This window comes from Neovison vison, chromosome 4 (assembly GCF_020171115.1).
Source record: "Neovison vison isolate M4711 chromosome 4, ASM_NN_V1, whole genome shotgun sequence".
Taxonomy (NCBI): Eukaryota; Metazoa; Chordata; class Mammalia; order Carnivora; family Mustelidae; genus Neogale; species Neogale vison.
Window position 1 is genome coordinate 127,951,304 of NC_058094.1, and position 19,640 is coordinate 127,970,943.

Here is a 19,640-nt window from a genome sequence, read left to right on the forward strand (position 1 = left end):
CTTGCATTACAGATTTCCTATAGGACATTCTTTGGCCTAGCACCCTTCACAGCCGCAGTGCAACCTCAGCGTCCTAGGGTTTCACTGATGTACACCTAACAGTGCCTACAAAACACCTGTACTTCCTATCGTCTCACGAATCCATGAAAGCCTGCAGATTCTCCCAGCTCTGAATGCAGTGATGTCTACCAAAATCAGCATTTTGCTTTACTGACACACACAGACAACATCTGACAGCAGAGAGTGTAACAAGGTTTGACTGAACCAAAACTGCATGGAGACTAACGAGTGATTTCACCATTCTGCTTTGCAGTGTAGTTTCCAGAAGTCAACTGTGATAAAAAGCAGGAAATAACTATTTTAAAATTTCACTAACTCCTAAAAAGCTAGAAGTTGGATTTAACAGTTTATTATGATTTAGAAGTGTCATTTTAAAAACATCAGTCCATTAAACCATGTAGAAATAAGTATGCAAAAAGTCTGCAAAACAAAACATACTTTAAACATGTTTGAGTAGAGGGATTATCTGAGATTCCAGATTTTTCAGTCATTTAGTTATTATGCTATGGCTGCCAAGTAATCCTTAACTTCAGTTGGAGTGAGCCTCCTGAATCCAGCTTCATTGCAGATTCCAACCTCTATGTTGTCTTCTGTCATCTGTCCTTCAAAGCTTTCCTATTGAAGAGGGAGGGCAAAAGGTCAATTTTCCAAGCACTTAATTATAAACTCATTATAAATCCCATTGTTAGAAATTATGCTAACCTTTAGGGTTAATATGGCTGTATGAATGGCATCTTCAAGTTCCAGGTCTTCATTGTATCTAAAGAATTTTTTGAAAAAACAATGATTTATGGCACGATTTACATTATGATTTAAACCTGACAGCAGCAGCTTAAGAATTTTTAAAAATCTGAAACACTCCTAAAAATACTAAGCTACAGATTCTTTTAGTCCACTCATTGCAATAGCTGTCCCCAAATAAGAATTGTTTGGCATGCAATCCTAGTATCATGGAGCTTGAAAACCTAACAGGAGTACAAATATTTTAATATACCCAGAATATGGTGGTAATATTATAATTTTTTAAATAAAGAAGTCAGACCTTTGCTAAAATTTCCTATGTTTGTTCTCCTAAGTTTTAACTTCATGTGAAATGTTTGAAGACTATTAATATGTAAAAGGAAAGTGCTTTAAGAAAGATCTTAAAATTATTTAAGTTTACCAATTAATCCCAGGTTTAAGATTTTTAGTCATCTTAACATTATGTGAAAAATGTACTGAGAAGGTCCATCTGTTGGTTCTAGTCAGTTACAAATTTCTACCATTCAAAAACGCAGGACACACTTTGGGGGAACTAATGCTCAGGCCAGATTACGGCTGTAAAAAAGAGCAGGTTGTTGTGCTAGGGTAGTTGACAGATTTTTACATAGTACTCCACTTTTCATCAAGCACACATATCATATATTTAATCTACCATTACTACCAGGTATTTGGCTTCACAATTTCTGTAATTGTTATAATGTAAACTGTTACCACTAACTCATTTAAACTTTCCTCCCAAATTTCTTACACCAATTCCAAGAGTTTTTAATTTTTTTTAGAAACAAATAAAGTAGAAGGAGAAACAAGATAAAAAAATAGAAACAACATTTAGGAAACACTGTAAGAATGTAAGAAAAAAAGTTCATAAGAAATACACAATATTACCAGTTAATATACTGAAGACTAGGAAGCCAGGGTGAAGAGAAGCTTTTATTTATTTGTAACTAGGCTACACAAATGAGTATTTGTATACAAAGTAATAAGACAAACGTGTTTAAACTCATAATGTTAGTGATTTAAACAGAGTGGAGAACGATGAAGTAAGCTTGCTAAATCTAGCTATAGTTAGCCTACCTTTTCTCGAGGAAAGTCTTCCCATTCACATAGTTCTTTCCCATTGCTGTGGCTTTCCAGGCAAAGTAAGCTCCCTAATGAGGAAGAGGATAAAACATATTTTAAATCATTAATCTTATTATATCACCCTGCCATTTCTTTTTTAGTTGTATAAATCTGTCTCTTGACTTCTAAGTTCACAGAATATTGGAATGAAATGGAATATGTCACAAAATAGGCTACTTTTACAAAAGGTAAGTAACAAAGAGGCATGAAGGCACTTCTGAAGGTTATGGAGAGGGTCAGTATTTTGATTGTGGTGACAGCTTTCTCAGGTATTTACACCTGTCAAAGCTCATCAAATCGTACACTTTGAATAGGTGTAATTTATGGTATACAATTTATGTGAAGAAGTTGGTTAAAGAAAACAGATTAACTTAAGGCAAATAAGCAAAAGTATTATCCAGCTTACTGGCATTGAAGGGCTCTAAAAATCTGTCATACATGTACAAAAAACGGTGAGCAAGTCTTTTATTATTATTGCCAAATAAATTTAAAAGAGACAATATCTCGTTAAAAATATTTCATAGTTTAAAAAAAATTTTCATAGTTTTGGTATTTCATAATCTAATGTTAAATGAAAGCAGCAATATATTGTATATAATATGGCCTCATCTGTTGGAAAAAAAAAAAAACATGCACACACACAAGAAAAATACTGAAAGAAACATACCAAACATACTTTAAAAGAAACAACTGCTTTTTAGATAAAACAGGGAAGAAAAGAGCAAAAAATGAAACCTGGATCCAAACGATGGTGGCTTCTGCTACCCCAATGGAAGGAAGAGGGCTTTGTCATTTAGCGTCAGCAGCTCAGAGATGGGGTAACAGACACTGTGACCTCTCAAAATACTTAAGTTTCCTCAATTAAATAACAACCAACCAAAATAGTTTTCTTTTGCTTCTTCAGATTACAAGGTTGGAGTGTAAGACTGACACGGAGTGAACCTGCAATTATTTAATGAGCCACACACTTGGAAAGATCCGTTCCTCATCATGAATCTTTTTTCTTCCGGTTTTCCTCACAGCAAATGAGATGGCTGTGGAGTAGCAGTAGCATCTACAAACCCCTCCTAACTCATATACCAGCCTTCTGCTTTCCAGGAGACAAACTCACCCACTTTACAGAACAACGGCTTCAAGAGTTACATCTGTGTTTGTGCAGGAAAAGTCACATTCAAGTCAGCCCCAGGATTAAGCAGATGGCAAGGAGTACAGCACTGGCCTCTAGACACGAACCTTTCATCATATTTGTCAAAGCAGCAAAATTCCACTGACTTGAAGAGATCTGGTAACTACTATTTCAATCAATCTTTTCAAGTATGTGGAGTTCATGAGTAAGAGAAGGCAGGAAAACAGAGGGCAGACCCTCTGTTTCATCAGAAGACTGCATCACCAACATTTTAAATGTGCAAATGCATATACACTACTCCACGTGTTCTAAAGCCCCAGTGCGAAAGAAAAAAGGATATCCTGCTAAATTTTAAACTTTTTGTGGTTATTGTTTTTATTAGATGTTCAAGGAGTACTTTAACAAATCCCTCCAATATGTATCATACTTACAGACGGATCAGACTGAAATAAATATGGTCGCCCCTCATTCCAACCACAAATTAGTAGGGAAACTCCAAATGGACGAACGCCACTGAAGAAAAGAAAAACAAAATTACTTGGCATCTTCATGGTGTTAAAAGTCGACCTAAAGTAAGGATTTATTAATACTCTTAAGTATTAATAAAGCATATCATGGGGTAAAATGAATTAGACTTTTAAGTTCCTTAAAAAGTACTTCATACCCTTCTGAACAAATCAATTCAAAACAAATTCTCTTTATGGTACTAAGGAACACTAACCAAATCATTTAGGTAAATAGAGAAACAAATATTGGGGTAACTGTGGAATAACATTTTGGGTCTTAACAAAATGAGAACTTTCAAAAAACGCAGCTTTTCCACTAGCTCTACATTTTCAGCAACTACCTTTATATTACCTCATCCCCATGCACATCCGGACTCCAGAGAATTAAAATAATATGGATGTGTTAGAGTTATTGCTTTCATCATGTGCTTACAATCGTTTGTGGCTACAAAGATAAATTTGGAAGCAGCAATAATTGCCTGCCCATAAAGAAGCATTTTAATCACTGGCAAAAGACATTATCTAGAATTTGCTTTCTGCAATTATATCAACAGCAAGAAACCACTCTATTTTTTCCCTTAATGTTCTAGATCACCCAATTAAAAATTCAAAATATCCATCATAGTGATTTTCTCTATTAAATAAATACAAGAATAGTAAATCCTCTTCTTAAATACATACACTCCTCTAAAATGGTTTCTTTTTTTCTAATTCATGACACATTTCAAAGTATAAAATTAACTCACCCTGACTGAGTGTATTCTTGCATCACTGAAGCGACTCTCTGCACCAGCTGAGCTGTGGGGATGGGTTCTTGGTAAACGAGATAGTATTGCTGAGCTAGTTTCCGGGCTCTGTGCACCAGCACTCTAACAAACAAGGAAGAAGGAAGATTTAGTTAACACTCGGCTATTTAACCACTCTTCTCCTACAGGCATATACCTACAGCGCAAGTCTTACATGTAGCTGTGAAACAGTTAACAAGCAGCTCCAAGTTAGTCTTGCTCTGACATCTGATTCCAGTTAATTTGCAAGAAGACACCAGAGCAACACAGAGGAGCTGAGCCACAGGAAAATGGAACAAGGATAAGACAAAGGGAAGAAAATTAGGGACAAGGGGTACCAGTCAGGTCAGCACTAACAGATTAAGTAACACAGTCCCTGCAGGCAAGCTAAAGTCAGCTGCCAACGATGCTAAACAAAGTTCAAAAATAAAGGGTTGGGAGGTTAAAGGAAAAACATCCCGTGATTTTTCTCAAGGTAGAAATTACAAACAGTTCGTAAAATGGTGAAATAAACAACTGCGTAAAAGTACCTGTAATCTGGGCCCATACCACTATACACCAGGCCTATATGCTTGGTAATTGGTTCCACTTTGTGTACACTTCGCTCATCATACAGAATGGATTTCTGTTTCTTCTCAGTTGCTAATACCACACCATTTGCAGCTTAAAAAAAAAAAAAAAAAAAAAAAGGCGCTAAAGGTTTAATCACTTAAAGACTCTGCTTCAGTAGTTTTCTAATTATGGATGCAATTCACCCAAACTCCTTTATTTCCTTTTATTTGTAAAACCTCTTCTATATTAAAATCACCTAAGAAATGATAAATCCATTTTTCCCTCACTGGTCATCTATACTGTTTAAGGAATTCCTAAAGCTAAATGCATTGCCCAACATCTCTTAAAAGTATTCCAGGACACCTAAGGGTCCACACATTTTAAAATAACGGACTTCTGCCTACTTGGCTACTGTTCTTAGAATTTGAAATTTAATCAATGATACAGGTTTTAAAAGAAAAAAAGGATATCTTTAGATTAAGTTTTATCATTAACTTTTTCTAAATAACCGAAAGGATAAAAAGCGTATGTAATTAGTGGAAAAGCAAAAGAATATTCAGTTTTCTCAATGGGAAAGACCATTTGTGGGTTATTACAACTAAGAGATAAAGGAGCTACATTTATTTTGAAAAAAAAAATTTTAATCATCTTCTTAGACTTGCTGGCTTAGTTTTTTTAAACTTCAAAATACTGTAAATCAACAGAAAGAACTTAAAAATTATGCTTCCCTAGCTATTTATTTGTATTATTACTAATTAATTCCAAAAAAACTTTAGAATAACTATTAATTGGCATCTGAAAAGAATGGAACATTTAATTACCTTTAATTCCTACTGAAGGGGCTCCTCCAGCTACAGCAGCCAAGGCATATTCAATCTGGACAAGTTTACCAGATGGGCTTAAAAAGAAACAAAGATATTTGCTAAATTCACATATCCTCAAATATGTACAATATAAACATCTCTGAGAGAGGGCAGATATGTAAGACAAATCCATTAACCAAATACCAAAGAACAGCTGAGTTTTCACATTATAAAGCTGTACAGAAACTGAGTTTACCAGGCAACTTGAACATATTCATAGTTAAGCACTTATTTTTCCTTCCCGCCCCCCACAACCCTGCTTTCTTGTCCACCTCTCAAAGCAGCAGCCATCATTACTGTTGCCTTTTACCACTTCCCAACCTTGTGACTTGAAATTACTTAAAATTATTTCAAATTACTTAACCCCACTATGTCTCAGTTTTCACATCCATAAAGTGGGGATAATAGGACAATTTCAAAAGATTATTGTGAAGATTAAATGAAGTGATGCCTTTTGTTCCTGGCACAAAATTAGCAATAAGTAAATACCAAATAGTAATGTAATTAGAACATCTGTGTGTTTGTTAAATACCATACAACAGCATATATTTTGTATGGGTAGAGTTACACATTTTATAAGGTAGGCATGGCCTAAGATGTAAGACCTACTTATCACCCATGACAAAATATTTTCTATATAAGGCTATTTCACGAAGCTATGAGCTGATGATATGTAACATATCTGAGTCCATGGGTTTCATAGCCAAATACTAGCCCTGAACTGGCTTTTAATATCATACTTTGTTTCAATCCCGTTGACGAGTTAAAACATCACAAATTCCCAGACTAACCTAATTTTACTGATAAAGAAAAAGGTTTTGAGTGAAAGTAATTTGTCTAGAATGACACAGCTTGGTCTATATCTCCAGTCTACTAATGAAAATAAAACCTTGAGTTTCAAAGGTCTTTTATTTCATCTTCATAAAATTATGGATACTCTGTCACTCAATTCTCAACTTTGTTCCAGACACACAGACTACTCTTAGAACTCAAAAACCCCTTTGACAAGCTAACATCTCTGCCTGGAATGCATTTCACCTTCCTCTGGTGAACACTCTCCTGGTCACCCTTCAATCTTCAGTAGAAATGCCATGTTCTTAGAGAAGCTATCCTGACCATTCAGACCAGGTTGAGTCACATACACGTATGCCTATGATGTCCCATACTTCCCCTCTGGCTAGGGGTCATCATGCTTAAATTATTCTTACAATGTTGGTCTTCCTCAACAAAGTGTGAAGAAACTGAGTTCGGTCAGTATGCTAACATATAACCTAGTACCAGGAGTCACAATCATTTGGCTGGCAGAGACACAACTAAACCTATGTACGGAATAAGCCTAGGTGTGGCAGTTTAAAAACTCTTCAATGACAAAACTAGCTAACCTGAGTGAAATAACATCAATAGGTATTCAAATTTTTTTAAAATTAGGCTGTACATGTTTTACTTTATTAGTCTGAGGTCTATTCAATAAACACATCATGACTCACTGGATCCACCCAGTTTTCAATTGTCCAAGATCTAGCTCAAATACTCCCAGAGAACATTTTAAAGCCTCACGTAAACTTAAATATACCTTCTTTCTGTTCCCACAGTCACCTGCATACATATCTAGTATTGCATCTTCCTATATGAAAGCTTACCAGTCTATGAGCTCACTGAGCCATCAACCATCTTTTAGTCAGTCATGCCACTGGCCCATTCCAAAATACCGGCATCTCTACCGGGATAACTGACTACCTAGTTTTTCCTCTTTTCTACCCTTACTTCAATCTCCCTAGCCAGAGATACCATTGTACATCACCTCTCACTTCAGTTCGCAACTTCCTGGTTCATTTAAAATACAAACTTCTTATTCTGGACTACAGTGGCCCTACACACGCTAACTCATTGCCCACCATACTCTAAGCACACTGGCCTTAGTTTCAATTCCTGTAGTTCAAGTTTTTCCCAACTTCAGAACTTTCACATATCCTCTTTCCTCCGTCCATGGGTCTCTCTACCCCTACATCTTCAAATAGTTGGCTTTTCTCACCTATGGTCTAACAATTCACCAACCACACGCAGTGCCTTGTCCCGACTATCCAATCTACAGTTATGTTTCTTTTTTTACTCTTTTAATAAAAATTTCTGAGTAAGAGAAAAACTATCCAAAATGCATTAGCAGGCACTAATTAGTAGACACACTATTTACTCATTGTCAATATTCTCAACTGAATGTAATCCACAAGAACACCTTTTCATCCTATATTATAGCCTTATAACTTCCACCATTAATAGTTTAATTCTGAGTAAAACACCTAGAAACAAAAATTCCAATCTAAGAGTTGAACTATTATGTTAAAAAACAAGTTTATTTTAATAAATTATTACAGATGGATCCAGCCCCTGATGATGTTGTTTCAGCTCCACTTATTCTAAAGAAAAGATTATACTTTTTTAAAGAACCAAGTTTGCTTTGTTCACAAATATGAACAGTGATTATTTAGCAAGTATTGTTCTCTATCATTGTATATGGTTACAAAGGCTTAAAAAAATCATTTATTATTGAAAACTGCCAAGGATATGGAAAGTATTTTAGTATTTTAAAAAGACACCATACAGGGGCGCCTGGGTGGCTCAGTGGGTTAAAGCCTCTGCCTTTGGCTCAAGTCATGATTCCAGGGTCCTGGGATAGAGCCCCGCATCCAGCTTTCTGCTCAGCGGGGAGCCTGCTTCCTCTCTCTCTGCCTGCCTCTCTGCCTACTTGTGATCTCTGTCTGTCAAATAAATAAATAAAATCTTTAAAAAAAAAAAAAGACACCATACAGTAATAGAAACTGTATTAATTTTGTCATTGGAAAGAACCCAGTTTTAACGTGAACTCAGCTACTCATCTATGACCTCAGACAAGTTTTGATTTGCTCAACCTGTGGTTAATTCATCAGTAAGATGTTGAAATAACATTTATCACACAGGGTAGTAGAAAGAAGTGGAGTAGGTTAAATTGCACCTACACAGAAAGTACTCAACAAGTTGGATCCCGCTTGCCTTCGGCTAGCTGTCAGATAGAACATTTCAACTAAATGGCAGATTACTGATCCCTAAGAAAATGGTCAAACTAAGTCATTCCCGGGTCGATTTATTAAACCCTTGGCTGATGGTTTTCTTACATCTGGAACAATAGTTTATCTCAACTATATTTTTGAAAAATATACTATTATTAATCCCTTGTCCTAAAATAGAAAAGCCTACAATTTTTTGTAAAGTATACATATCCTCCCCCCACCCCCAAAATCGCCAAAACGGAAATGCAGCCTACTAGCCTGGGGCCCACGAACATTGGGGGGCAGAAAGATTCGCACTTTCATTCTTAGTCCTTAAACTTCTAACCAGGGCAGGTAAGAAACCGAAAGCGGGAAGAGATTTCGAAGTAACAAACGGAGACTAATACTCAGACCAAACTGTAACGATGAGGTTTTCCGAAAAGAAAAAGGAACCCAAAGACTGGACAAGATTCCAAGGTCCAGAAGCTCCCCAATCAGGCCTACTTGGGTCAGGAAGGAAATCCCGAGTTCCGAACGGGACACCGGGAGGCAGCTAATCCCAAACTGCCTTATTCGCCAGTCTTAAAAGTGAAAGTAAATCCCTGGTTGAGGACCTCAGCCGCCCGCAGCCCCAACGTCGCCCTCGATCCCCAAACCCGCGTTCCCGCGGCTTCCCGGCACCGCTGCTCCCAGGCCGCGGGCGGGCCAAGAAAATGACTTTGCAAAGTCGCATTTCCATCCCTATTTGCCACTGGGCCCCCCGGAAGCATCAAGCCAGAGACTAGGACGTAAAAATCGGGGCAGAGGGAACTCCTACAACCCCGGCTCCGCGGAGGACTTTGGGAGCCCCTTCCATACCTGAATGTAGTCAGCGAAAAGCTGTAACCGCGCTCCGCCATCTTTACCTGGAGTGCCAAAGCACAGCCGCACACATGCGCACTGAAACCAGTTTCTTTTCGTTTCCCCTCCCCGCTCCTTCCTTTCTCTCTCTCTGATTGGAGGAGAGTCAGAGCTGCTCCAGGGACATGCTGGGCGATGTAGTTCTAGCAGCCAGGTTTGCCGGACTCTCCGTCTGTACGCATGCTCGAGGCGGCGCGGAACGCAGAAGCCAGGTGGGAGTGGTCTTCGGGCGGCGAGGAAGATGGCGACGGCCATGCTGGTGCTTGTGTTTCAGCGGTGGTCGGCCGCCCGGGGACTCCTCCGGAGCTGTTGGGAACTGCTACAGCGGAAACTTCAGCAGACCGGGCCAGGTTTACCCAGTCCTCCGTGGGGTACGTAAGGAACGCCGCCGTGGAGGAGAGATCGGATGAGGGGACCCCAGACAGCTTTATGGGCACAGCTTGTATTTCGCTCTCCTCCCGCGTTTTGATCCGTCGCGGCCAGTAGGGAAGCCCGGGATAATTCCTTACTTGGAAAGTAGACGAAGTTGGTTTTGCCTCCTCCAACCCCGAAAAACAGAAAAAATCGTCTGATTGTCCCATTCATACACAGAATGTAATCGAAGTTTGTTCGCTTAGATCGGGGTCGCCGCTATCTAGATCCTGTTTCCATCTTAGTCCTCCAACCCCCTAAAGCAGTTTGTCCTCCTTTGTGGTGTCTGAGCTCTGCAGCTGAATCCTGCTGGTCCCTGTGTTTTCCTCGGCAACGAATTTTAGCCAGAAGTATCTTGGATGTTAAAATTCTCATTACTTTCTCACTTACATTCTATGCTTATTTCTAAGGTGTCCCGAACATATTGCCTAGGGAGTCTGAACGGAGAGCCCGCCCTAAGCCAAAGCCTACCGGTGCTTCCTGGGAAATCTCCACACCATCCCGTTAGGTATCACCCCTTTTCAGCGGAAGAAGCAGGCTCATGAAAGTCCCAAGGTCACAAGGGCCGGCAGAGCCTGTGCTGCTAACCACTGAGCTCTGGTTCGCAATTCTTTCAGATCTGTTAGAAAGGAATACCAGTTGCTAAATGCTAGACAGCTTTGTATATTTTTAAGAGTTCCTGAAACCAAAAGACATCTTCCAGGTCTGAGAAATAGCAGGGAAAGGATAAAGGAATCTCTTTGATTTTATAAGCAACGTAGAAAAACAACTGAAACGTTGATAGTCATATAAGTAAATATCATGCAGAATGGTGAGCTAGTTCTTTTCTTTAGAGAACAAACAGTAATCACATACTATGAAGAACTAAGTGACTTAAAGGGCCTACCAAATTATATGGCAAAGGAAGTAACTCAGTTGGAATATAATAAAAAGGGGCCATGATGCAGTTATTTGAATGCAAGTTAGAAATCTATATGGGGAACCTCAGGCTTAGATTTACTTGTAAAATAGGAACTGCTTACCAAGTAGAATGTGGACAGTTTGAGTGATTCATTCATGTTTACTACTAAACCTGAGTTCTATATTTCAGAAAGTGAAAAATTCTTGGTAAAATTTTACTGATTCATTTCAGCAGGTGCCTCTAAGAAAAAATTCTATTCACGTTGTTTAAAATTGCATTATGTTTGAATTTTAGTGTATTTCAATAGCTAAGGCTTCTGTTTAATGTCTGTTGATTTGTAGTGTTCTAAATTTTATGTATGTCTATTGCCATATCACTGTTGTTAAGAGAATGGTATGTAGAGAGTCATTTAGAAACTAGAAATCTATTCTTTGTTTCCACGTTTTGTTTTTGTAGGGCCAGCATTAGCAATCCAAGGTCCAGCTGTATTTACAGAACCAGCAAATGATACCAACGGAAGTAAGGAGATTCCCAGCCTTTCAGATAGTATCTTTTGGATGGCAGCTCCAAAGAATAGACGCAGCATTGAAGTTAACCGCTGTAGGAGAAGAAACCCTCAGAAGCTTATTAAAGTTAAGGTAATATGTTGATTTTTGTGGGTGTGCTTTCTCTCCCATTCACCACTGCATCTCCTCTTAGTACTTATATTGCCTATGAGTAAATTATTCTTAGAGCTTATACATGTACTTTCCTCTGGCCTAAATAAAATACAGCTTTCTCATTGTGTATGTCTATATGTCTACTGTCCTATAGCCTAAATGTTAGGACCACAGTCAAGGAGAGAGTTTGGAGTCTGGATGAAGGACTGGTTTATGAAAAACCTATGTGACTTTTGTTAGGAACTGGTGATTTGGAGTCATATGTTGGTAAACATCTTAATCATAGCAGAGTCTAAAATTAAATTCAGAAGCAGTAGGTATATTGGTTCTTAAGTTTTACTAACCCTTACATGTTTATTCTGTCCTTCACTGTGACAGATAAAATACTGTGAAAGATAATCCTTAGGTTGGTCATAAAAATAGATTTTATCTATTTAGTGCCCCTGATGTGTCTAAGTGCTTTATGTGAATTATCTTACCAAATCCTCACAATAGCCCTACAAAGTATATATAGCTTTGCTTATTTTTAGGATTGAAGAAACTGAGGCAGAAAGAATTTGCCTGTAGTCACAAACAACTATTAAGTGGTAGTGCCAGGATGTGAGCCTAGGCAGTCTGAATCTTTTTTTTTTTTAAAGATTTTATTTATTTGACAGAGAGAGGGAGAGATCACAAGTAGGCAGAGAGACAGGCAGAGAGAGGGGGGAAGCAGGCTCCTTGCTGAGCAGAGAGCCTGATGCGAGGCTCTATCCTGGGACTCTGAGATCATGACCTGAGCCGAAGGCAGAGTTTTACCCACTGAGCCACTCAGGTGCCCCAAATTCTGATTTTTTTTTTTTTTTTAAGATTTTATTTATTTATTTGACAGAGAGAAATCACAAGTAGGCAGAGAGGCAGGCAGAGAGAGAGAGAGATGAGGAAGCAGGCTCCCCGCTGAGCAGAGAGCCCGATGCGGGACTCGATCCCAGGACCCTGAGATCATGACCCGAGCCGAAGGCAGCGGTTTAACCCACTGAGCCACCCAGGCGCCCTAAATTCTGATTTTTTTGAACTCACATTCTTCTCTTGAATCTTTCTGGTATGTTCCTGTCCTCAGACAATTCCAGGTGGCCATACCCATTCCTCCTTCTCCCTGCCCCAGTGGATATACTCTTCATTGATCTAGTAAACAAGAATTACATTGTTACCTTTGATTTGTTAACTCATGCTTTTAACAGTCATGATCTGAGTTAGTTTTTGCTCCATGACATTCCACAGCAGGAGCACAGGGCAGATGAAACTCAAGAACAGAGTTGACTTTCATAAACTTCCAACATTCACTATTAAACCATGCCCTTAGAACTTAAGCCAAAAAGTATTACTGAGTCACGTTTGGAACTGGACTTAAAGTCTGGGGCTGAAAAGTATGTCATTAAAGCAGTAATACGTACAGTTTGATTGAGAGAATTTATAATTTTGGAATGAGAGTAAGCTGTTCCATGAATTCCCTCACTGCATTTATTCTGAGGGAAAAGACTAGCCCCCTGTGGACTCATTTTTTTCACTGAATTGCTTCTGGCTACACGTAGTATATTATGCTGGTACTTTGATCAGGAAGAGAGCTCTGACTGGGTATCACTCCCATACCTCCAATTAGACATGCAATCCAGTGTCCAGTGTAGCAAGGAAAATGAGAAGTTGGTGAGGCAAGTCATTTGCAAGATTCTTTACTCCTTTCAGAAAATGAAACTCTTCTTTGTCATTGCCTCACAAACGTTTCTATGTTAATTTTATGAAGTGCTTGGAATTGCTTTGATGCTCCTGTTTACAATTTTTCTTTTCTACTGCAAATCTACCTTTAGAGCACGTTGAAAACATTTCTTCAGAGGTTATAATTGTCTTATTGAAGTTGAGTGTAAAAACTCATTATCAAATTGTAGCATAAGAAGGGAGTTTTACATTAAGGAATAATCAGTGTTATTCATAAAAGGAAAAATTACACCATATACCAACTGTTACACCATATACTGTAGTACACCAGAGGCTTCATACAGAAATTTAAGTTACAGTGATACATTAGGGGAAGCCAACTATAATGTTTGTCATCTTGTTTTCCCCGGGGGGGGCAAAAAATGAGTTCCCTTTCCCATGGTCTTTTATTACAATGGTGCCTGTCGGGATCCCCCATTGTGTTGAAGGACTCCTTATTAGATGTTCAGTATTTGAAGGTGGGGGGAATAGAGTTATCATTTTACATAATATGGCTGCTGTGTTTAAGTGAAAATGTACTAGCTTTATAGTTGGTAGACCTGAGTTCTAGTCCCACTTTCTCTATTAATTCAAACTTGTTTGTCCTCAATTCCCCGATTAAAGTGGCATTGAGGAGCACCTGGGTGGCTCAGTTGCATGTCCAGTTCTTCTCATCTCAGGTCTTGGTCTCGGGGCCATGAGTTCAAGCTGCATGTTGGGCTCTGCAATGTGCATGGAGCCTATTTAAAAAAAAAAAAATTAAAGTGAGGTTGAACTGGTATATGACCTTATGTGACATGAACAGTCCAATAGAGTTCAAGTGTAAGCATCATTCCTGTCTGATTACATGTGCAGTATTAGGCCTCTTCTCAAAATACGTTTCTGTTGTTGTTGTTTTTTAAGAACAATATTGATGTTTGTCCTGAATGTGGTCACCTGAAACTGAAACACGTCCTTTGTGGCTATTGCTATGAGAAGGTGTGCAAGGAGACTGCAGAAATCAGAAGACAGATGGGGAAGCAAGAAGGAGGCCCTTTTAAGGCTCCTTCTGTGGAGACTGTGGTGCTGTACGCAGGAGAAGTACCATCTGAACAAGACCGTGGTAAGAGAATCATTGAACGAGACAGGAAGCGACCGTCCTGGTTCACCCAGAATTAAGACCAAAGGTGTTGGAAGAGGATAACTTCATATAAAACATTTGTCCTGAAAGAGAGGAAAATTCTTTGTTTTCACGTTAGTTTGCACTTGTTTTTAAATTACCAGTCTAGTTTAAAACGTTCTCTCAAAGCAGTTAGTTTTGTGTGGGCAATTTGAAGAAAATACCAGGAGTAAACTCTGAAAATATTTGTTTATACCGAGGCACAATGGACTAACATGCCTGTTTCTGTTATACTGTAAGATTTTAAGTAAACGTAAAATTTCCAGTACAGGAAAATAAAAACAAATGATTCAAAATTCCTTGCAAGAATTATGTGTTTTGGTTCTGATTTTGTTTGTTTGCCAGTGGTTTTTCTTACACAAAAACACACAGATACTTTCATTTAAGTAACACCTGGAAATAGGTTATTTGAATTTTGGGTATTGTTTTTCTAAGATGGCAGTAAGAGGAGGTGGTTCTGTTAAGTTTTGTTTTGTTTTAGCAAATTAAAATTGCCTTTGGTGAAATTCATTTTATATGGGATGTGTGATGTTAATTTACTTAGAAATAGCTCTTCACATTTTACACTAAATCAAAATGACTTTGAGAATTCCTTAGATGGCTCATGAGATTTGTATTTTATAGTTTGGGGAGAGATTTTTAGAAGGAGATGTGAGTAAATTCACTGGTATACAGAACATGTACATACCTTTTACTTTATTTTTCATTCTGTCATCTTATCTCTTTATAGCAATGGCCTTTTTAACTTAATATAATTCATTTCAAATTTCCCTTTCCCTGCCCCCTTCATGTATCTATCCTGAACCGAAGTTTGCTATTTTATGTGTTTGCTTCCACATTTAAAAAAAAAATAAAAAAGTGAGATAAGTTATTAAAACACACTGTGAGGGGTACCTGGGTGGCGCAGTCGGTCAAGCATCCAAGTCTTGGTTTAGGCACAGGTCAGGATCTCAGGGTCCTGAGATGGAGCCCCACATCAGGCTCCCTGCTCAGTGGGGCATCTACTTAAGATTCTCTCCCTGTGCCCCTCCCCCCACTTGTGCATGCCCACTGTCTCTCTAAAACAAATAAATCTTTAAAAAAAAAAAAACCAGGGGCTCCTGGGTGGCTCAGTGGGTTAAGCCGCTGCCTTCAGCTCAGGTCATGATCTCGGAGTTCTGGGATCGAGTCCCGCATCGGGCTCTCTGCTCAGCAGGGAGCCTGCTTCCCTCTCTCTCTCTCTGCCTGCCTCTCCATCTACTTGTGATTTCTCTCTGTCAAATAAAAAAAAAAAAAAAAAAAAAAAAAAAACCCACACAGATGAGTAAGGGAATTACAGTTAAATGGAAAATCAGTAGTAGGTAAAATATAAAACCTAGAGATAGATTTAAGTAAAATGCATGCCACATTAGCCTGGATACTTTTTGGAAATGGGCAGTGATTTCAACTCAAGTGTTCTTTCCTTTGAATGACTCTATACGAATAAATCTTCGCAAGGTAAGACCCATGTTCCAGAAATACACGACTATCCTGGTACTAAAACCTGAGGGCCATTTCTCCCGTGGGTCTTCATAGTGATGATTCTGTGATGGAGTAACCCATGTTAGTATTCCTAAAAGTAAAATGAATCAGTTCCATCAGATATAGTATAGACCGGTACTGTACTGAAGGACAATGTCATAACAAATCCTTAAAACTTCCAAAGTGTTGGAGTCCCGGTAGATAATTCTTCAAGGTTTGGCTCTATCTAAGCCTGAAATTGAGATTCTAGAGGAACCGATTATCTGGGTATTCGCACTAAGGTGGATTACCTGTAGGTGATGATTTCTTAAACTCTGAATAAGCTTTAGAAGTGCTGTGCATCAGTGGACGGTGACTAGCTTGAGCCCCTAGGGAGTTGGTGTCCATCTTTGCATCTGGCCCGTCATAGCCTTTGTTACTAACGATGACCTTGAGTTCACTTTCTTTTTTACTTTTTCAAAAACTCAGGTGTAATTATTATCTGTTCTTATGATAATTTCAAATATTATACTCCTATCAATTTGTGTGTTTGGCGTACCAGTGCAGTGATGAGGAACAGTAGATTAACTTAATTTATCTTCGGTAACTTGACATACTGGGGAGAGAGAATATCGTCTGGAGTTGAGTACAAGCACAGAAACATCTTCATGGTGGCATCATCTCATTTTTTTAAGAAGACATGACAGTACTGCCCATCATACTCTTGCATCACTACTGCTCTGTTTTTCCTCTGCTTCCTTCGCCACGATGAACTTGGAATGGCCAAGCAAGCTCTAACTGCAATGCCAAGTGGCCTACACCAAGGCCTCGGTGGTGTTCCCTTCTCAGCAGGGCTGGGGCTCTTCCCAGAGGACAGCTGGCATTTTTGCTGGAAGGTCAAACAATACATTCCACCCGGCAGCTCCAGGCAGTCATTCGCGGGGTGCCTACCCCAGAGACGCCCCCTTTCCGCCCCAGAGCTCGGCTGGCTGGGACGCCCCCTGCTTGGGGCAGGAGCTGACCAAGTTCTCAACACGGGCAGGTTCAAATCCCACATGTCGTCTATAGAAAAAAAGCTTGTGTGTTCCTTGAGCATTCTCTGTTTCCTTTCAGTTTTCACAAGGATTAGGAAGCTGACACACGGTTACATTTCTTTCTAATCTATCCAGCTCTTGAGTGGGGAAACAAAAAAAAAAAAACCAAAAAAATATATGAAGGATAGCTGTTCTCCTGTGTTCTCTCATTGTGGACTTTGTGAAGTGAAAACATCATTTTTTTTCCTCCAAAGGTGGAAAAAAAAAATGCATTCTTGCTTTAAAAAAAAAAAAAGGCTAAAAAATTATCTCTTTTTAAATTATGTGCAAAATAATTCTGGCTAAATATAAAATGTATTCAATTTTAGGGGTCTTTTGTATTGTGATGCTTTATTTGTACATTTTTTTTTTCTTTTCTGGATGTAATTTTAATCTCTTGCCATTCATTAGTGTTATTTCATTGTAAACATTATTGTGCCAAATGTACTGTATTCAAAAGGATGTGAATGTGTATTGTTTCAGAACTTAATAAATACAATGGCGTAAAAAAAAAAAAAGAAGTGCTGTGCATCAGACTTTTTATACTTCAGGTAGGATCTGTGAGTCATGAAATCTGAGGCCAAGTCCGCACACCCCGGGTCTTGCACTGCCTACTGAGCGTAGGTGTATCGTGCGCCCCAGCTGACACCGTGTCCGTTGACTCAGTAGCGCACTCTTCATTCAGGGAGACCCGGGGAGCATATGTGGCCAGGGTCACTTCTCGCTTAGACTGCTAAATGTCATATAAAATAGATCCCCAAAGTAGGTGGCAAAACCAAATATCTAGTTTCTGTTAGGAAACAGCATCCTAAAAGAGTGTTACTTTTTTTTTTTTTTTTTTTTGAAGAGGTTTTCCCCTCAAAATCCTCTTTGAAATACATTTTATTAGTTCATACCACCAGTTTTTTATTGTCAGGGGGAAAAAAGCATTATGAGTTGGAATTAAATCACTCATGTAACTGATCGGTTAATTTTTCTGAATATTGGAAATGATCCCCCTCCCTGCTTGTCCCGGGCCCTCAAGACATGGAGACATTTTACCAAGTACTTTCGGAGACTAAGTCTCCAGGAGGGTTCACATTATGTTGTGGTTGGGAGAGGCTGGTGATGAGGGTGTGTCCCCTCTGAGCACACTAGCACTCCCCTCCAGCTTCCTGTCTCCTCTTTAACTGCGTCCTAGCAGATCATCACATTCTGAAAATCTGGTGTCTGACTTCATTCCGTCTCCCTGCCAGTGTCCTCATTCTAACCCCGTCATGTCTCTCCTGCGTTGTTGTTACTCCGTACTTTCCAATTACTAGTTTCCAGTCTTCCCATATTTCTAGTTAATTTTCTTTAATAGCTTTTAAATTACAAAAGGGACACATGATTGTAGTTAATGAAACAATGCAAAGTATATAAGCAAAAATTAGGAATCCTTTCTCTGCCGCTACACCTGATATCACACTACGTGGTATACGTGGCCTCTAGATGGGACGGCCCCAAGGTAGTGTAAAGCACATTGTGATTGTATCACTCCCCTGGTCAAAACCAGAGTTCTCATTAAACCCTCACAACTTGCCTTCATAGTGTGTCCAAGTCTTTGTGCCTGCTCCCTCCGCAGGGAAGTGCACACCCGTCCCCTGCTCAGATTGTTGGAATCAACCACCCAGAGCTGTTTGTTGACACCCCATCTCGGCAGGCTTCACTCCTCTCTCAGTGCCTTCACTGGCTTCACTGTCTCTCTCCCACCTCAGTGTCCTTCGGACTCGCTTACTGTTCCTCCTCTTCTCCCTAGCCTTCAGAGTGCCCAAGGCTCCATCCTTGCGGAACACATCCTGTCATGGCCTTAAATAACACGGTATGTTGACTCCTTCCAATTTGGTGTTTCCGGCAGGGGCCTCTCCCCCGAACTCCAGACTCATGTTCCATTGCCCACATGGCATCTCCCATCACATGCCCAGCAGATATCTTAAACTGAGCATCTGCAACTCGGAATCCCTTCTCTCCCAGTCCTACTTCCCCTACTCCCTGGACCTTTCCATCCCAGCTAATGGGAACGCCATTCTCCTAGTTGCTCAGTTACAAAATCTACCCCAGTGATCCCTGACTCTGGAGATGTCTGTCTCTTCCTCTCTCACATTCAATTTGAGCAAATCTGTAAATCCCACTGGTTCTATATGTAAGAATATACTTAGAATCTGACCTCTCACCACCATCTGCACTGCTGCCACCCCAGTCAGAGCCCCCATTATCTTGTCTAGAATAGCAAAGTCTCCCACTAACTGCTGTGTTTGCTGCCACCTTGACCTCCTATATTCTGTCCCCTACGCAGCACCCAGAATCGTTTCAAAACAGGGCAAGTTCTGGCTCTTCTCCTCAGATTTCCTTACTCAAAACTCAACTCCAGTGAAACACGCAGATACACATGTGAAGACTTTTGCATTATGTAATATATGTATTTTTCATGGTTAACTGTTTTGATAAATATTTAGGTGGACTATGGATGACTCCCACTTAAAGAAATTATGATAAATCTATTAAAAATATGATTT

The 19,640-nt window shown here is 39.3% G+C and overlaps 2 protein-coding genes across 2 annotated transcripts; one reads left to right on the forward strand and one right to left on the reverse strand.

Moving 5' to 3' along the window:
• Nucleotides 1–393: 393 nt before the first annotated feature.
• Nucleotides 394–9,756, reverse strand: PSMA2 (proteasome 20S subunit alpha 2). Its single transcript, XM_044245667.1, has 8 exons — nucleotides 9,655–9,756; nucleotides 5,732–5,808; nucleotides 4,889–5,021; nucleotides 4,320–4,442; nucleotides 3,499–3,580; nucleotides 1,897–1,970; nucleotides 763–820; nucleotides 394–675 (listed from the first exon to the last, which is right to left on the reverse strand). The coding sequence occupies exons 1-8, from the start codon at nucleotides 9,693–9,695 to the stop codon at nucleotides 559–561; spliced, it is 705 nt and encodes a 234-aa protein (XP_044101602.1). The 5' UTR covers nucleotides 9,696–9,756; the 3' UTR covers nucleotides 394–558.
• A 126-nt stretch (nucleotides 9,757–9,882) lies between these two features.
• Nucleotides 9,883–14,853, forward strand: MRPL32 (mitochondrial ribosomal protein L32). The gene is made up of 3 exons (XM_044245669.1): nucleotides 9,883–10,067; nucleotides 11,465–11,646; nucleotides 14,299–14,853. The coding sequence occupies exons 1-3, from the start codon at nucleotides 9,938–9,940 to the stop codon at nucleotides 14,551–14,553; spliced, it is 567 nt and encodes a 188-aa protein (XP_044101604.1). The 5' UTR covers nucleotides 9,883–9,937; the 3' UTR covers nucleotides 14,554–14,853.
• The last annotated feature ends 4,787 nt before the right edge of the window (nucleotides 14,854–19,640 follow it).